Source organism: Manis javanica, chromosome 5 (assembly GCF_040802235.1).
Source record: "Manis javanica isolate MJ-LG chromosome 5, MJ_LKY, whole genome shotgun sequence".
Classification (NCBI taxonomy): domain Eukaryota; kingdom Metazoa; phylum Chordata; class Mammalia; order Pholidota; family Manidae; genus Manis; species Manis javanica.
The window spans coordinates 139,108,276-139,128,079 of NC_133160.1; the positions used below are offsets into that span (position 1 = coordinate 139,108,276).

Below are 19,804 nucleotides of genomic sequence, written 5' to 3' on the forward strand. Positions count from 1 at the left end.
TAGGCCATTGTAAGAGTAGCATTCTGAGCGAAGTGGGGATACATTTGAGGGGCTTGAAGGGGAATAGCAGCAGTTCTGTTTTGGATTTAATTAAGTTTGTAATATCTAAACAGACATGTCTAAGAAGCAGTTGAATATATAAGCCTAGAGTTTGGGATAGTGGTCTAGGTTCATGAGATAAATTTGGGAGTAGTTGGCATAGATATTTAATCCCATGAGGGTGGAAGAAGTCACCAGGGGCAAAAGGGTACAGACAGAAATGGGAAGAGCACCAATGACAGTCCTTTTCCCTCCAACATCAAAGGAGGGAAAAGAGGGGGGACCAGTGACTGAGGTCAAGGTGATAGGATGGAAACCAAGAGAGTGGAAGAGACTGTACCTTGGTGGAGGGGGGTAAAAGTGGGTCAGATGTTGCTGATGGTTAAGTACAAGGAGGCTGAGAATTAACAGCTGGATTTAGCAAGTGGAGATCCTTGAGCTTCATTAGAACAAGTGGAGCCTGACAAGTATAGGTTTGAGGTAATGGAACAAGAGATAAAAAGAGCAAGTTATAGTCACTTTTTCAATGAGTTTTGTTGTGAAAGGGAGCAAAGAAGTGGGGCAGAACCTGGCAGAAAAGGTGGAGTCTTTCCTACCTCCCTTCTCTTTCCCCTTGCCCTCCCCTCCCTCTTCCTTGCCTCCCATACTGTATGGTGTACCTTATTTACCAGGCTTTTGTAGTGGCTGGCAAAATGCAGCTAAATGCACTAATTCAGCCCACCAGCCTGAGAGATTATCAGTATTTTAGTTATTTTGTAATTGCATTATTAGAGCTTTTGAATTCTAAAGGACATTTGAAGTATACCCTGAACTATCATCTTCATTCAGATCTACCAAAAGCTTTCCTTCAGTTCTTGAAGTACTGTATTTTGTTCTAAAATTTGCAGAAGTGATCTTTCCATGAACATATGGTTATAGACTAATGATAGATTTGGCCATTTATACAAGTAATGTTTCTGTAGTCTGACATTCCCAACTGGCCAGCTTCCATTTCTTATCAGTTCCCATCAAATTAACAAGCAAGTCCATGCAGTGAAGGATAAACTTTGTGTGATGGTGCCAATATTTTGGGTACATGCAGAATCTATGTAATGTGCTTTCATTTATTTGAAAGGTGGAAACAGATTTTTAATACCTTAGTATTTGTAGCACATCTGACTTTTACAGTGATTGCCCAGAGGTCTTGGAGCCCCTTTGTTTGGAATGAGTATACTTTGATTCCACTAAGGATTAGGGTCATCATCTAATCCCAGAAGCTTTAGAATTCCAACTCTGATGAAAATTAATAATAACTACCTCTTGTTGAGCCCCTGTAATTGAAAAGTAATATTTTAGCTTTTGAAGAATTTACCCAATTCCAATCAAGCCATACCACAAATGGGGTATAATGGCCATATTATACCCCATTGCACATATGAGGAACAGTTGGCATATACATGCCCCTGTGCAGTCCAGCAGCTTCCCAGGAGCTTCCTGGAAACCTGCATTAGGCCTGAGGCCCCCTCCCAATTTGCACATGCACCCCAAATCTTGAAAGAGGGGTTCTCTTCCAGATGGGTCTGAAAGATGTGCTGTTGTGCATAAAGAATGAGAGTTACAGTTGCTGTGTTCTTTTTCTGAATTGGAATATGCTATGGAAATACCTAAGCATTTACTCACTTAAGTGGAAGACTACAGGTGTTGTTATTATCATCCACCTGGATTGATTTCTCCTGAGCCAGTGACGCTTGTGTAGTTTCTGAAAGAAGAGCCCAAGGCCCAAGGTGCTCATGGTCTTAGAAGCCTGCTGAACCCTGAAAGCTCCCCAGAAACAAAAGCTTCAGTCTCCCTTTGCCACCACTGACAAAGAAGTTCTGTGTTCTCTGGAGACTTTTCTGGAAGAAATTATTTCCTTCTTTTCCTGGAAGGTTTTTTTTTTTAATGTATTTTTCTTTTTATTTGACATTTCTTTCTTTTTTTTTTTTCTTATTAAAATGGAATCATACTGATAGGAATCCTGGAGCCATTAAGTTTTGTGTAATGTGTTTCCATCAAGAATCCCACTGTATCTGTAATAGCTTAGACCGTTCTGATAACTCGGTGTGAGGTGGCACCTTCCAAAAACATACCATAGTGGATAGCCTTGCAAAAAAAAAAAAAACAAAAAACTATGGAAGATCCAACTTGACCCTTATTCGTGAAAAATATGGCTTAAATTGGAATGCTTAGGCTCAATTTGCTGTTATTTCAGAAGAGTATTTAAGACTTGTTAGATGCTTACCATATATGGAGGTTTATCCACAGTTCGTGGAGAACTGATCTTCAGATACAATAAAATGAATGTCCGAGAGATTTTAAATACAAGAACTTATGTTTAGAGAGTAGGGGTGGCAGTGCAAATGTATGATGAGTTCTTTATTTTGTATATTTTTTGAACCATTGTAATGCACAAAGCTGTTTTTAATTTAAAGGCAAGTATGGATGAAGGAACATATCCCCTAACCTCACCACTTGCAAACATCTCAGAAACTTAAAACAGCCTTACTAAATCAGAAGTCTTAAATGGGTTTGAGAATTAGCCTCCTAATCCCAAAACATTGCTTACCAACATGGATAGGGAAGTTGTAGGAAGTGTGGCTGGTTTGGTGTTAAGTAACTGGAAAGCTTCCCTCCAGCTCTCCTTGTGTAAGAAAATTACTCCTATTGGTAGAAAAAGTACTTCTTTTCTAAAAATAAAGCAGATGTGGGAAGGGTTATTTTAATAACAGAAACTTTTTTGGAATTATATAGTAGCTGTAGAATTCTTAAGCATGTCAGAAAATGTCGTTCCTAATGTCAATATGATCTGACACAGCACTGTTCCCCTGGGGGCTGACCAGATCCTTCTTCGAGGCGCTCAGTTGAGAAATACACAGTGGGTTCATGGAATAGTTGTCTACACTGGACATGACACCAAGCTGATGCAGGTGGGATTTTTTTTTTACCTATGAAAACCTTTTGGACCTAAGTCTTTTAAAATGTGTCATTTGTAGCTTGTAGTCCCAAACATAGCAGATCATCTGTCACAGACTCCTGAGCCCCCCACTGTACCTGCAGGCTGTACAGTGAGTGGCTCAGTGCACACAAGAGTATTAGAAGGTTCCACCAGAGGCCACCCAATGCATGAACTCTCCATGATTTTGTGTGTTGGTCCGTGGGTAACACTGCGGGGATCGATCTGAGTTATAACAAATGCTCTGCATTAAAGTGTTTGTCTCATATTTTTGTTGTAATACAGTGGTCATATTTTAGAACTTATTTTCATTTTTTCACACCAGTCTTATAAAAGGCTATTTTTAATCCACTTTAATCTTAGTACTTGTAATGTTTACACATGCATGTGGATGCTCCTTCTCTGTTACAATATCATGAGTGTCCAGTGGTTAGATGAATATGACAAGCTTAGTTGTAAGATACTAAATGAAAATCTGCTTTAAGGACTGATAACTTTGTAAAGACACAAAGATGTTATCAATGGGCAAGCGGGACTACAGTGAATGATTCCACCCCTAATCATTCAGTAAATTCTCTACATTTTATACTGATTATGACAGATATAATTGCCTGTTCTACAGATACCTTGGTTAGCACAGATCTACCATAACCATTTTTTGTCATTATATACAGATAAGAAAAGTTGCCCCTATTATTCTTTATAGCCAGGACTGCTTCAATTACAGCTGCGTTCAGTGCAATTACTAAATGCCACCAGAATTCTAGAAGCCAGAGGTTCTTTAAAGATTGTCTTCATCCTTTGGAATGTCCAAGTCTGTGCTGTGGATGCATCAGCCACCTTCTCTGCCTGTCTTCCCAAGCAGAGATGCTAGATACTTCTAGTCTACCCTGTCTGCTGAAGAAGTCAGCTAATACATTGTTCATCTTACCTGCCACAATGCAAAAGCACTGTCTACAAATGGAATGTCATTTCCTTACTGTTTTACATCCTAGCCAAAGGCTTGGATTATATAGTGGCCTTCAGAAAAAAAAAATGGTTCATCTTTGGCAAGTTATTACATCTATGAATGTTTTCTGTATAATTTTCATGTGTCTACCATGTCTAGATTTTAAGTTGTGACTTATTTTATCACTCTCATCAAATTGCTAAATTATTTGTGCACACTTTTTTTTTTATTCATCTTGTTTCTTTTCCAGAATTCGACAAGTCCACCACTTAAACTCTCAAATGTGGAACGGATCACAAACGTACAAATTTTGATTTTATTTTGTATCCTGATTGCCATGTCTCTCATATGTTCTGTGGGCTCAGCCATTTGGAATCGAAGGCATTCTGGAAAGGACTGGTATCTCAATCTAAACTGTAAGCATTGAAGTGGTTATTGTACTTATTTTTTCATTTGTTAAAATGTGTATTTGCTTCACAGCTATTCTTGGAATTTCCTATGATTTCTAAAAGGAAAACTTAGGTGCCAAGATAATTAGGCAATTAATCTTTATTTTTCAATGCAGTTTTTAGTGAAAGTAAGTCAAATACTAGAATCTCTAAAATTCCAGAATCCTTAGAAACATAATGAGGTCTCCAAAGTAATATAAAATGTTATTTTACTTAAATTATTTTAATTAATGTTATTCTTTAAAAATATTTTGATGCAGGTAGTTAGATAACTATCTGATTTTTAAAAAGGTGATTATGTATATTTTATACACCAAAAAGTAGTTTAAATGCTTTTAAAGGGTTTAAGTTGAATATACTTCCCTTTGAGCCCATGAATGTAATGAATTCTGTGTTAATAGTCATCTTATCTTAGAGAAAGTACTATTATAGTTCCCTTTTGGTGCATTTATCCTTTTAGTCTTGTGGGACTAATGTACCCACTCTGAACACTTCTGGAAAGTAAGTTGGCATTTTCTTTTGATGAGTTCTTAACCAATATATACTTAATTTCCAAAAGTATAAAAACAAATTCTAGTTAAATCTTATAGCAAAATTGATTTCAGCTTTTTTTATTATATTGATTTAGCTTTGCAGCTATTCCAAGTTTTTTTTTTCCAGTCATTGATATACTATTTCTACATCAGAACTGTTACGACTACCATCAATTCACTTTGTCATATACTTCACAGCATGACAAAGTGTCATATACTTCTGGGATGGCTGTTTTATTTTCATTATTGAGGAGGAAAGTAAAATTCACCAAGGACTGAATTTAACAGGGGTTCAGCCTTGCACTGCTTTTTGCTGTTTGGGTTTGTTTTGCTGTTGTTTTGTTACTTTGCTTTTACGGCATGCTTTAAATTGGAAATGTCTTCAAGAATTTATGTACAAGTGATTCTACCCAATTGAGATTTTTACATCCACAAACCCTCAGTATTTCCCTAATATCTGTAAACTTTGTTTTTGGAACAGGATTTGAGATAATTGCTAATACTTTCACTTTTTGTACCATTATGCAGTCCTTAATAGGATTAGCAATATGTTGAACACAAATACTGCTATTCCAAATAGCAAGACTGTACTTGAGACTAAGGATATGTTATCAAACAGTGTTCCTCCCAAACTATCTAGATATGCTGTATGAGAAATTCTTGTTATGTTAAAGTTACAGTCAGCGCACACAAAATATAAAGCATAAATGACTTTCTCCCCACCTCCCCCAACAGATGGTGGCGCTAGTAATTTTGGACTGAATTTCTTGACCTTCATCATCCTTTTCAACAATCTCATTCCTATCAGCTTGTTGGTTACATTAGAAGTGGTGAAATTTACCCAGGCATACTTCATAAATTGGGTAAATATGAATTAATATTGCTTTTGATCATTTTAAATATACATTTTGTCTTTTTTTCCTGATAGGGTCTTCTGATCTCTCAGAGGAAAAAAAAATCCTACTTATACTTTACCTTTTATTGACTCCACAGTGACATTTTCAGAAAATTTTGAGCCTTATTATGTACTTATAAAAAATTCCTTTGACATGTGAAAATCAGTAATAAAGTCTCTCATCTCAGAATCACATAGGTTTACAGTCCAGACATCCTGGGGAAAATAGGTCTCTAGTTCAGGACACCTCTTTTGGACTACAGAGTTGTCTTGGAGAAAAGGAGAACCATGCGGTTTGGAGTTTAAAATCTAGATTGTAGTTGCAGTTCTATAATTTATGAGCTATGTGCACCTTGCCAGACCACTTCACTTCTTCAAGACATATTTTCTTGGGCACTCACAAAGAATGATAAAGCATGCTTAACTGCATCTCACAGTAGTAGCACAGATCAAAGAAACCTCACAACAGAGCAGATAGCTTCCTAACCAATTGAGCACTGTAGAAATAATACTGTATTCACTACTTGTAACAACAAGGCTGTCTAACATCTTTTTTATATACCCCTATGTAGTTTGTTTTTCCACACTGTAAATAATTTCAGCAGTGCTTGAATTTTTCTTAATTTGTTTTCTTAAATTTTTAATCTTGGAAAAATGTACTGGACATCTGTTTCTTAAATTTTTTGTTTACAAAATAGATTCTTCCATAATTTATTTCCCGAAGTTAAAATAATGAATTTATGTAAATTAAATCTTTAGACCTAATATACCAGCAAGCTCAATTTTTTTTTATTTTGAGAAATTTTGGTGTTATTTTTTGTTGTTTCCTTATAAATCATTTAAAAGTCACTATGAACAATATTAGGATTTTTTTTAAACTGATGATACTTTTGCAAAATACTCATTATTTTCCCAATGTAAATTGTCCACTCAACTGTCAGTCTCTTAATTTATTGGTAAAGAGCAGTACAATTTAGAAATCTAAAATGAGATGCAGGCATAGCTCATTTCACATAGGAGGTATGTTGCTGAAAAAATTGTGTAATAAAACTTGTACGAATAAAAATTAAGACTTCTTCAATGTTTCCCACTTACAATGTAAGAAACAGCAAGGTAACTAATTGTAAGAATCAAATAAGTAGTCCATCACTTTATTATTTTCTTATTTGGATTTTCAAAAATAGTATTTACTTCAAATAATTATATGATTTTTGTGTTGAATGAACCCAGCAGGCTTATACTTTCTAACCACCTTTCTAATAGAGAGATATTTTATAACATTTCTGACAGGTCTGGCCTTAGCCAGGCAGCTTCTTCCTTCTGTGGAAATGAGATGGTAACTGCCACCCTCTGATTCTGGTTCTGCCCAATAGATCTTTTATGAAAATGTCTAATTTATTTCGAAGTGACAGCTCTGCAAAGTATTTGAACTCATGCCTACTCTCTATCATATCTTTCCCCGCCTAACCAAATATCCTCCATCTTCTGTTCTGCATTTGACTTGATTTCCAACTTAATCCCCTTTGTGGTTATTCCTCTCTGAACATTGCCCTGTTGTTTAAAATATACCTCTTAAAACATGGCCCCTACAACTCAGTAACCTATTCCTGAACCAATACTGATCAGTCTTGAAGTGGATGTAAGAGAGATTAGATTTGACTTTTTCATTTGACATGTGAAAATCACTAAACCCTGACTTGTCAATAAAATATTATACCATAGAAAGTACTAATTTTTATAGGATTAATAGCCAAACCTCATAAATTCTGGGTACAATGCAAGTAACTATTGGTACTTAAATGATATATTTTTATTTGGGTTTTGAGAAGTGTTCTCATTTTGTTTTCAAGTATATGGAGTGTAAGAAACTTGGCCAATAGAGTACAAGTAGATAGAACCTCTTAGGTAAGTCTTCCAGGGGTTTAAAGTCTTAATTATTTGGGCAATGTTTAGTCATTGTTATTTTAGTCTACCTTAATCACTTACATTGTATGAGACACCTTAGGAAGCTCTTTATATGCATTATCTTATTTAGCCTTAAGTAGGTCTCATATCCAAAAAATGGTGGAATAATAGTAAATCAAGATTGCCTGGTCCCAGAAATATGTTCTAATTACTATACTGTCCTGCCCTTATTGTGAAATATATTATTTTGTACTCCATACTTCCCAGAGAAGTCATCTGAAATGGTGTAGGGGTGGTGAGAGATGAAAGTGGTTACATACTTAGCTCACTAGTTAAATATAATTTCACTCCATCTCTTATTACCAATTGTATTCAATGATTTCTTTTGTTTTTTTTTTAAAAAAAGGATCTCGACATGCACTATGAACCCACAGACACTGCTGCTATGGCTCGGACATCTAATCTGAACGAGGAGCTTGGCCAGGTAAATTAAATTTCTTGTTGATATGTCGAATTGGAAGTCAGATTCATTGTAATTTCAGCTGCATGTGGCAACTTCAGATGAATTAGCTCTTAATTTTCCATTATTGGAATAATTACATGTTAGTACATAACTATCAATTTTCATTTTTTATAAATGATGTTATTAAAATGTTATTAAAAGCATATTTTACCTCCACATATACCATACTGTGCTGAGGGTTGTGCTTCAGTTAGAAACTGATTAGTAGTAAAGTGTTGGCTGTTTTAATATGAACTCTCTCAGTATGAAAATTGTTCATAACTTCTGACTAGAAAGGAAGACCACGTTAGATTCATCAATGAAGTTGTGTAAGTCGAAGTATAATAGTAGTCAAACAGGAATTTTAGGTTTATAATTCATACTATGTTCACATATGTGTATATTTGTAATCTGTTTATGCATACTAGCTGAGAAAAACTTCTGTTTTTGTGTTATTGCCATTTGCTAACTCTTACTTCTCAAATAGCATTTAAGCCAGAATTATCCTTCCTCTTACCAATTCAGATGGTATATGAAGCTAATTGCACAAGCTATTGTCAATTCTATAATTGTTGTTTTGAGAAATACTGAAAGATGGTTAGTGCTCCATAAAATGTTCAGTAGCAATAGTGGCACTACCTAGTGGAAATCCAGACATACTAAGGCCCAGTTCTACATGGCTGTACTTTTTCTAACATCTTCTTAATATTCAGTGTTCATATATGAAATGCATCATTGCTAAAATACTTTTAAAAAATACTTGAATTTCCTTAATCTATGTGCAGAAAGTAGTCAATTAATAGCATTCATTGTGTCCGTACAATGTAACAAAATTGATAAAAAGAATAAGGGTTTCCCCCCCCCTCTATAAAAGACTGTCATAAAAAGACTTATGAAATTTTAATGAGAAATTTCAAACTTTTTTAGGTAAAATACATATTTTCTGACAAAACTGGTACTCTGACGTGCAATGTAATGCAGTTTAAGAAGTGCACCGTAGCTGGAGTTGCTTATGGGTGAGTTTTTTCCCTTTAGTTAGAATATGAAATGCACATTTAATTAGAGCTTACAGTTAGGTATATTTTGAGATTTTTTTGTTAGGAGAGTTTTTTTTTAATCTAGAAAGCAGCTGTTTTAATTTCAGCATGCATGTATGCTTTGTATTTGTAGTTTGGTATTGTTTTTCATTTGGAATTACCTGTGAAGTGGGGGCTCTGCCCAGTAATATTTCAGTGTTTAGAATTGCCAAAGATCTTTATTTGACTCTGGTAATAAAGTACAAATACACTTCCCGCTGTATTGCCATAAAGGTAGAGTACAGCTTTCATGTGGTAAGAAGGTACAGTCTGTCCTTGGGCAGTTTTTAAGTTAAGTTTTAAGTTGTTCTCTGCTAGGTATCCCTTTGATTTGTCTGTTCTTTTATCATCTCTCCTCTTAGCAATCACAGAGCAATCTGAATTTCTGATGGAGACAGGGATGTGAAACTCCTAAGACCACAGGATAGGGAATGCCTGCAAAAGCTTTTCTCAGGCTCTTGATGTCCTTTAGGATATACTCATTGTGTGCCCAATTGTACCTTCCAGATATGCTTGCCAAAACTTTCCAAAGCCTTCTTCTTGAAATACTTTATAAGATAATTTGAGAAAAGTAATTTCCACATTACCTAAAAAGACATCAAAAGGTGAAACTCCTGGTTGATTGACCGACTATCAAATTTTCCATCTTTATCTACAGTGAGACTAGTAAATACCAGTCTCATAGCCACACAAGCATGAGCACTTGCTTTGGGATTTTCTGGCTTGTACCTGCTCTTTCCCACTCACACCCTGCCTCTAAGCAGTCAGCTGGTATAAAAATGGTGTATTGAATTTTGAAAATGCCTTAGTTAAAATTATAAATAAATAACCATTTGGTGAAAATTTCCAAAAGCATGCGGTTACTGCTACACTGTATATCACAGGGTCTACAAAGGGAAATAGACGGAGGGGTTCTTTGGGTTAGCAGAGGGTGTCACTAAAAATGACTTCAAACTATGTATAAATGAAACTGAAAAGACATTTGACTGAGTGGCTTTTTCACACTGTAAAGACAGGCTTAATTTAAGATGCATACATACTGTTTCCAGGGCTGGATCCATCCATCTTTCCTCTTTCTCTGATGATCTCCTAATTTCCTTAGACAAAAGAGGCTCTCCTCACTCAGGCCGCTACAGGCCTCGTAGTTTGCTTAGCTGCTGGAGCAAGAGAGGTGCCGCACTTTTTGTCATCATGTATATTCAACCCACAGTTACCCCAGATGAGAGAAGGAAAGGACTGTGTGATTCTAGAGTCTGTTGCATCATACTTGCTGACAGACTTATGGTGGTTTGTTCTTACACAAATCCTGCATTCATGAATGTCATTTTTAGAATGATCTGTCTGATAATTGACATCCTTTTTTATTTTGCCTGGTTCCTGAATGAATAAGCAAGTTCTTCAAATTAGTATATTGATTGTGAACTTAAGAGAAAGCTAAAATGAGATGTAGTCTCTCTTCTGCATTTAATCTGTTTTTTTCTTATTCTTGAAACAAGTCTTTAAACACTTCCAGACAGTAGTTAAAGGGCAGTGTCCTTCGTGGATCTTTTGATGATATCATCATTAACAACTCTTACAGGATAGGGGAGATTTGAGACTGGAAAATATTAAAGTAGTATTAAGAGTTAAGAATTGTCATCATATTAAATTTCCAGTGAAACAGATTTCCTCATAACATCTCAATATTGAGGTGAAGTCATAAGGCACGACATCTAGTCCCAACTTTGTTGATAATTCAATGTGACAATAAACAATAAAAAATTCCGATATGTTTAGAACTAAACAGGTGTTCTTTGTTTACAGATCTTACCTACATAAACAGAAACATGTCCCTTTCTTGGATGATGTATCATGTTTTCAAGAATAGCTTTATTGACTGAAGCTAGTTGTGAAACTGCTTCCAGTAATCATGTACAGGTTGTGTGTACTTTTAGGATCCTTAACCCTGCTTGAGTTTTTATCAACCTCCCCTTCCACAAACATCCTGATGGACGGGGCAGTGTCAGCACTGCAGAGAGTTGTTGATGTATTTGGGGAAACTGAGACTTCAGACTACTCGGGTGTTCATAGTAGATGTACCTCTGTTAATTACACCAAACTCTGCAAGAAAAAGTAATCACTCCCAACCACTTTTCTGTGGGAATTTCCTCTGGGCTGTCCTGGGTTATAGGAACCCAGACAGGGATATAACATGGTTTTGTTCTCCCATTGCACCGTAGCAGTGTTTAACACTTGATAATATGGGGCATGACTGTATACCTGTACTTCCAGCTCCAGCAGAAGAAAGCATGGTGTTTATCCCTCCAGGACTCGGCAAAGCAAGGGAGAAAAATACAAACTTTCACATGCCTTTCAAACTAACAAATGCCTTGGGGTACAATTTCATAGCTAATGCTTCTTCAGCATTTTTAAGAAGTAAGATAAAGCCTAGTTTTACCCAAGATAGAGTCAAACATGTGTTCTGTTGGCTTTTATCAGTTTGAAGGACAAGATTTGAATTCTCTTCATAGTGTAATCTTTGCCTAATATTCCGTAAATTTATAAGAAATAATATTGAATACTTACTGGTTCAAAATGTAGTCTTGGTAAGTTTTCTCTCATTTCACATAACCAATTCCCCAAATTGGATTCATAATGTTCAGTGAAATGAAAAGATTTCTACACACTTAGCAATGATGATTATTTTGTAGAGGTCAACTTTGTCAGAGATGCCACTGTGCTTAAACTCTTTAGATTCCTTCATTAGATCTTTTCTCAGTTAAATGTAAATTAATCGTGAAGTCATAAATTTAACTTCTTGCAAAGTAGAAATTCTACTATTAAAGATTGATTAAAGTATCACTACAGCATTTTGCTGTAGGGATGTAAGCCAGTTTTATACCAGGTATAGGTAAGGAGCTTTTGTGTTCAGTGGCTAGAATTCCCAATATAGTGAATATTTTGGACTATAATCCTAAATACCATCATTGTCAATAATTTGGAATGAGCTGATAATCTAGGTGAGGCATAACATGGTATAATCTCCAAAGTTAAAAAAAAATTCTATTAAGCAAACTACACAGTGCTTTCTGTTGAACAGTTCAGTATTAAAAACATTTCATTGACATTCTACCTTTAGTAAGAAATGAGTGTTCTTAAAAAGTCTTTATATATGATTACACTAAGTGAATAAATTTACTTAATAATATTGTTTGGCGATATGTTTGCTGAAAGGATTGATAGTTTTTTCACATTGACAAGAGATTCACCATGAGAAACCTTAAAATTACCATCACACTTAGCTCCAAAGTCTAGATTATAATCAACAAAATTATTTTACTGTTCACCATGACTTATAGTAAAAGCTGGGTGAACACAATCCATTTGTTCATTCATATACCTCAACAAATGTTTAACTCCTATTTATGTATGTGGCACTTCATTAGATGATGGGGATGTAATGATCAGCAAAAGTTCACATGGTTCCTCTCCTCTTAGAGTTTATAGTCTAATTGGGGGTTAATGGGTGCTAATTGAATATCCATACAGACAAATATAAAATCCTTATGTAGTGCAAAGGTCTGTGTGAGTCTGTGATTGGGGATTTGATCTAATCAGGGAGGCCAGGGTCTGCTCCCTGAAAAAGTGATACCTGAGTTGAGATCTAAGAATGAGTATGACCAAGTGACAAACTTACCAGCACAGATGACAGCAATGTCAGGCACACAGACAAATAACCAGACCTTGCATACACACACCAGAGCTGCTGGAGCAGCAATCAAGGAAACTCATGCAGACAGGATCAGCCATAGGTGTGTTGGTCTGCTGCTGATCATCACATCCTGAGTAGTGCTCAGTATCTGCCAGGGCTGAATCGGAAGTCCCGACCTGAGGAGAGGGACCCTGTGTGAGCTTTGCAGCTTAGAAGTTGCATGACTTGAGAAGCATTGGCCCCTCTCCCGGGGTGATCAGGGGCTGCTCTACAACACCAGTGCAACTGAGCAGAACCTCAGCACCGCATTTTGCATGGGAGCACCATGCCCTCCCCTGATACAGTCCCAAGGCCAGACTCTAAGCCTTAAGGTTGATCAAAAGTGATTGCCTTAAACATTGGGCTGTAACCAGTTTCTACAGAGCATTGCAGTAGGTCATCACCTCTTCTGGGAGTCCAGCCCACAAAGGGCTTGATTAGCCCTTCTCTCAAGCATCTATAAAAGGCCTTTTGTAGAAGAAAGAATAGTGAATAAAGGAGACTGCCTCCATTGTGATTGGGTGGAAACAGTGGCACTGCCCTAGGGGCAATTTACTGCTTCGAAGGTGGAAGAGGTGCCTTGGAATGATAAGACTCATATCATGGCCAGTTTAGTGGAAGGGTAAAGACGGTGAGGTGGACATTTAGGGAGTGAAAACTTCCACAAATTTTCAGCAGTTTATATTTGTGAAAAAATAATGAGTTTGCATTTGTACTGAACTCTGCATTTTTTAAACCTATCTATGTCTGATAAATTTAATTCAAAGGAAAAATATTGAATGATCATATATAATGAAAGAAATAGAAGATTAGAAAATCTGTTCTAGCTGCAAAGAGAATAGATCTGAAATGTTCCCTCCACCAAAAATAAATAGTAATTACGTGATGGAATGGAGATATTAGCTACCCTATGATCGTTACCATTTTGTAATATGTAAGTGCAGGAAATAATCATGTTTTACACCTTAAACTTGCACAGTGTTATATGCAAATTATATCTCATTAAAGCTGGGAAAAAATTAACAGTAAAAAAGAAAAGAATTTATAATACATAAATAAAAATTGCTCTTTTATGTATTATGGGACACTTCTGACAGAATTCATGACTGGTTGAAAAGGAAGCTCTATGCAAATCAAATTTTTCTAGTGCTCAAGTGAGCTAATGGATGATATTGAAGTATTGATGAATGTGTTTTCTATTTGAGATAACAAATGGTTTAATAAGTAAAGTATGGTGTAAGTGAAATTTTTGAATTTCAATCTTTTAAAATGTGGCTCAATTTAATTATAGAAATGTAGGTTTATGTTAATATACCTGTTTATAAAGAACTCATGAAAATCAAATTTACTTCTAAAATGTACTGGGCAAATTTTATCAGGTTGATAGTTTATTCCTAGGTATTAGAATGTTTGTTCCCTTAAGATACTTTATTCTGATTAGACATGTGATTAACTTTCCATTGGCTTTGGTATGTGTTTAAAGCTCTAAGTTCAGATATTTCCTACTGAATACTAAATTCAGTGCATAAAATCAGTAAACTTCATCGTGAAAATCCAGTTGGTTATCCAGTTATAAAATAACTTTGTAAACCTGCCATAAATCATCATGCTGTTCTTATACTAACTGCCATTCTTTCAGGATCAACTAAAAACTCATTTTCTTAACGTTTCCAACATCCATCTTAAAGTACTTCTTTTATTCATACTTTTATGTTTCCAGCCTTTCTGTGATTATTTTTCCCTCTCTTTCTGCCCCTTTCTGAAGCCATGTCCCTGAACCTGAGGATTATGGCTGCTCTCCTGATGAATGGTAAGCTGCATGGACCTTTCTGTCTCATTGATTCCTTTAAAAGGTTTGCATTTTGTTCTTTTGTTAGACACATTTCCCTACTTTTGAAAAAAGTGTAACTGGGGACTCCCAATGCTGTAAAAGTAGGTATTTCTCGAATCCATTGAATATCCTTGATTTCCTATTGAATATACCTTTACTCATTTTATAAACATTTAGTTTAAAGGTTAGGTTTCTCAGAGTTTTACATTATGTATCCATAATAAAGTCTATAATGATCAACGTGGCATCCCTGGTCTGTGGACAGCCTATTTCAGTTGCAGCTTCCATGCTTTATGTTTTATAGCTCAGCACTGCCACCTTCTGCTGTTATTTACATATTCTACAGAGCTACAGAAGATGCTGGTGAAACATACCCAAGCAATGGAAATTTCCTTTACATTTCCATTCATATGTTCTCTAAATCTGCCTGCAGGCTATAAAATGAACTTTTTTAAATGAAATGTCTGGGACAAATGTTGGAAGTCTATGCTACCAAGGAGTAGAGTTAACTCAAATATAATTAACTTTGTAATTGTTGAAGCATTTTATAGGTTTAACATCAATACATCAGGGATTTAGGGGTTGTTTTACCTTAAGATCCCCCCCTCCATGGGTTTACATTTTCATTTAGAATAGTATAAGTTTATTTTAATATTTCTATTCATAATGATTTGGGGCAAGTGAAATTTCAGAAAGCAGGTTCTTGTAATGCTAGTAACTGTGGAAAACATTGTGGCTTTGTAAGTGGTTACATTTTTAGTTTCAGGTTGCATATGTGTTTTATGAAGAAGCCACTTTTCTAATATGCATGAAATCCAGTAACATCATGTAATATTTTTCAACTGGAATTTTAATTAAGTAAAATGGAGATTTCATAACAGTTTTCAATAAACTTCCTAATACTTAAGGTTAATCACAGAGGCAGCTTTTTGGTTCATGTGATAAGTGATGAGTCTGGGATGTCAGACATTTTGAAACCTAATACAACTGAATAACTTTTAGTATTGTTTAAATGTGCCAAAGTATCTTACTCTTGGTGGATCATTCAAGTTTTGATATAGATATCCCTTTTATTTAATCCTTTGAGAATATAGTTAACATTTTTACTATCTTTTGATTTGATGCTTTTCTGTACCATTAACATAATTTTATTAATTTTAAACACTGTTCACTTGTGTTTGCTGTTAAAAAGTATGGTCCTGGTTGAATCCTGTGCTCTAGGCGCCTGAGCAAATCTTCATGTTGCTGGTCTTCACGGTTGATCTAGAGAGTTTAAACGGGTTAAACTAGAGAGTGTATATGTCTGTATAAATTCAGAGTCTAAAAGTTCATTGCTGTCTGTCAGCAGCAGCATCTTACACTGAATTTCACTAAACTCCATACAACAGCCTGTATATATTTTACTGCCCTACTTGAACCGAATTCACCACAAAAATGTTAAGTTAAAAAAACATAATATTTAACACTTAAATGTATATAGCTTATTTTACATTGAATTGAATTTGAAGGCAAACTTTTAATATAGTAACCCTTTCAAACATGCTCTCTTGACATTAAAGATAATTGGATGATGGTTCTTGCCTTACTTGCTTAAAAATATTAATATAAATAATTTACAGAGATAAAATCATTTTCCAACTAGCAGCCACTTATTCTAAAATTGGTATGGTTTTCCTGTTATTGCCAAGAGTCATATGCCAACATATAACCTTACAAATTAATTATTTCCTATCAAAAATCTACCATTGGAGGAAAAAAATGTGCTTATTCTTACCATCCATATAGCCCTAACATATAGTTATTTTCCAAATTTCCATAACCATTTTTTGTTTTTCTAACATTTATTGTGGAAATTTTTAAGCTTAAATAAAAGTAGACAGATGTACCTACCCATCTATCTACTTTGATAATATATACTCAAGACTAATTTCATTTCATCTATACTTTTCTTTTACTATTATTTTGCAGCAATTCCCAGATGACATGTTTATGTTTCCTAACTATTTAATACAATTCCGTATTCTCCTTCTGATAGTATCTTTTAAGTTATGGCTAGTGAAGATGATGCTCCAGAAGTATTACCTTAAAATAATCTTTTTTTTATTTATGACAGACCCTCAAGCAATGTATTCTTATTTACTTTTTCTTATTTGAAGTGTAGTCAATATACAATCTTACATTGGTTTTAAATATACAACACAGTGGTTCAACAGTTACCCATACTCTTAAATCCTCACCCCCTCTGTTAACATAAGAGGATGTTACCGAATTATTGGCTATATTCTCCATGTGTACTACCTTCCCAATGACCGACTTGTATTAGGATTGAGAATTTTTGTATCCCTTTATCCCCTTCACCCTCCCCACCTGCCCACCCTAATCCCTTCCCCATGGTAACCACCAGTCACTGTGCTTAGGCGTTTCACTGTCATTTTTGTATTACTAAAATGCCACTAGATAGTACTATTTTCTGGCCTTATTTATCTTCTTGTTTCATTCTGGTCTATAATTATCTGTGGAATGGGTGGTATTTATTTATGCTTCTGCAACAGCTAAGGCTCACTAAAACATTCTTCCCGGTGTGATGTATAATAACGAGAGCTAATACATCCAAATCAGTGTTAGTCTTAAAAGTAGTCACTTTGACAGGTAATTTATTTATTCCACTGGCGCAGCCATTTCACAGAATGTTTTTGGAGCTACTCTTTTGTAATTGCCTTCAGAAATTCTTTGAGCCACACCAGAAAAGCAGGTGTCATTACCTTAGTTAAAACCAATGTCTAACAAAAGTATTGTTCAATTCAATCACTTGTTCGTATTCTTGAACTTGACTGCACCTGACTCTAAGTAACAAATTCATTTCTAAAAGTTAGATTTCCCTTTAAGGAATTTTTCTGTGTAACCAGTAGCACTATCCAAAACCAGGAGGTACAGATCATTCAAAAAAAAAACAGTACTTTACAGTCCCAGTGCCTTTGTCTTCCTGTGTGTGCACGTGTGTAGCATGTGTGTGTGTTTAATGACTAGGTCTAGTTTATATGCAGGTGTATCAAGTTTATATGTAGGGTGTGTGTATCAAGTGGCTGACATGAATTTTATTCTTGTTTCTAACTTTAAATTTGACTTATTTCTTAAGTTTGTAATACATTAACATGTTACATATTTGAAGAGTGTAAAGAAGGTTTTCCTTCCTCATCTTAGCTCCGTCCGTTTCCCCTCCCAGGAGCAGCTGGCGTTACCAGTTTCAGGGGTATCCTTCCGCATTGACTGCACACATACACATGCATGCGTTTGTTCCTCTCCTGTTTTTACAGAAAGAGAAGCATACGGTGCACACTGTTTTGTACCAGCTTTTCTTTTGACAATGCAACTTTGAAATTTGTCCCTATTCCATGAAGGGCTTCCCCGTTTTTTATATAGTATAGTATTCTGTTATGTGTATTAAAATTTTTTAAAAATTTTGAAGATACAGGCATTTTAAATTTTGATAGAAATTGCCCAATTGCCCTTTTTAGAAGTTGTATTCATTTTCATTCTCAACAATGATAAATGATTTCATTTTTTCCATAATCACAGAGTTGTCAAACTTCATTTCTGCCAAGTTGATAAAATTTAAATTTCATCTCTCATTTGGCGATAAAGTTGAAGTTATATTAAAAATAGCCACTTGTATTTCCTTTTCTGTTATCTGTTTGTTTATGTCCTTTGACCATTGTTCTATTGCACTGTTGATCTTTTTCTTAATGATTTCTATGAGTTCTTTGTGTTTTATGGAAATCAGCCTTCTTCGTATGAGTTGGCAGTTATTTTTCCCAATTAGTTGTTTGGCTTTTGACTTTCTTGCAGTAGCTTTTGCTGTGAGGAAATATTTTAGCTTTATGAAGTCAGATTTATCTATTTGTTTTGTTTTCTGAATGATGTGTGATACATAAGTCCTACGCACTCCTAAACTATTTTAAAATTTTTTCCACATTTTTATTAGTACTTTTATTAAATCATTCATTCATCTGGAGTTTGATTTAAGGTGAAAAGTATGGTTCCAACAATTTTTGCCTTTTTTTCTGATAATTCTCTTGTTGACATGGATTTTAAATTTTTTAAAATTTCATAGTCCATACTGTTATATATGAAGATAGCTCATTTTAAAATACTGTTTAAGCCATATATAGTCTGAATTTTGCAGTAATTTTTGCTGCTATGAGTATTCTTCATTGTAACATGATCAATAAATTATTATTTACAGTGTATCATAGCTTCTAAATCAGCCTGCAAGCCATGAATTATATGGCTTTGAGGGTTGCCTGCTCCTTGTTCTCTTTACCTTAATGTGACACTCCCTGTGTTAAGCTGCTTCTTGCTACACTCCAGAATTTGACTCCTTGTAAGCAACGTACCACTTGAAAATTTCTGTGGAAAATTTTTTTTAAATATTGATGTTGGCTTGCATTTTTTATTTGTGAACAATTTGGCAAATTCAGATCATTTTGTCAACTGACAGTTTAAACTATCACTTTTAATTGGTTGAATCTTATTTTGAAATAACATGAACTTCCTAATTTAATCAGTTTACTTGTACTGAAAGCGAACATTTTGTAAGATTTCAGAGAGGGGTGGTGAGAGCTCAATGCCTGGGTTCAACCCAGGCTATGTGATTAGTAGATGAGTTGTTGATGGGTTTTGTGTTCTTGGAAAGGAAGCACATTCTGGGAGAAGAGTTCTTGTTTTGCATTATCCATAGCGGAAAGCTTCCTTGGTGAAAGGAGGGTGGGATGTAAATATTTCAATTGCATATCTATTGTTATTTGTTATAAAAATTTGAAAGTTATATCAATTATGGTAACTGTGATTTATGAAAAAATCGCTGAGATTAATAAGACATATCCTCAGATTTATAAAGGCTTTTAGTCTGGAATTCTTTGGAAAG

General features: G+C 35.0%; 1 protein-coding gene across 6 annotated transcripts in view; it reads left to right on the forward strand.

Moving 5' to 3' along the window:
* Positions 1-19,804, forward strand: part of ATP8A1 (ATPase phospholipid transporting 8A1) — a 222,501-nt gene that overhangs the window by 76,724 nt on the left and 125,973 nt on the right. For 4 of the 6 annotated variants that reach the window (XR_012131751.1, XM_037002854.2, XM_037002853.2 and 1 more), the window contains 6 exons: positions 2,873-2,984; positions 4,210-4,375; positions 5,677-5,804; positions 8,148-8,225; positions 9,171-9,259; positions 14,815-14,859. Coding sequence is in view for 5 of the 6 variants with exons in the window: in XM_037002854.2 (XP_036858749.1) it covers positions 2,873-2,984; positions 4,210-4,375; positions 5,677-5,804; positions 8,148-8,225; positions 9,171-9,259; positions 14,815-14,859 (618 nt within the window). In the remaining variant the exon portion in view is untranslated. The remainder of the gene's footprint in view (positions 1-2,872; positions 2,985-4,209; positions 4,376-5,676; positions 5,805-8,147; positions 8,226-9,170; positions 9,260-14,814; positions 14,860-19,804) is intronic. The other 2 variants (XM_037002856.2, XM_037002855.2) reach the window with 1 other exon arrangement.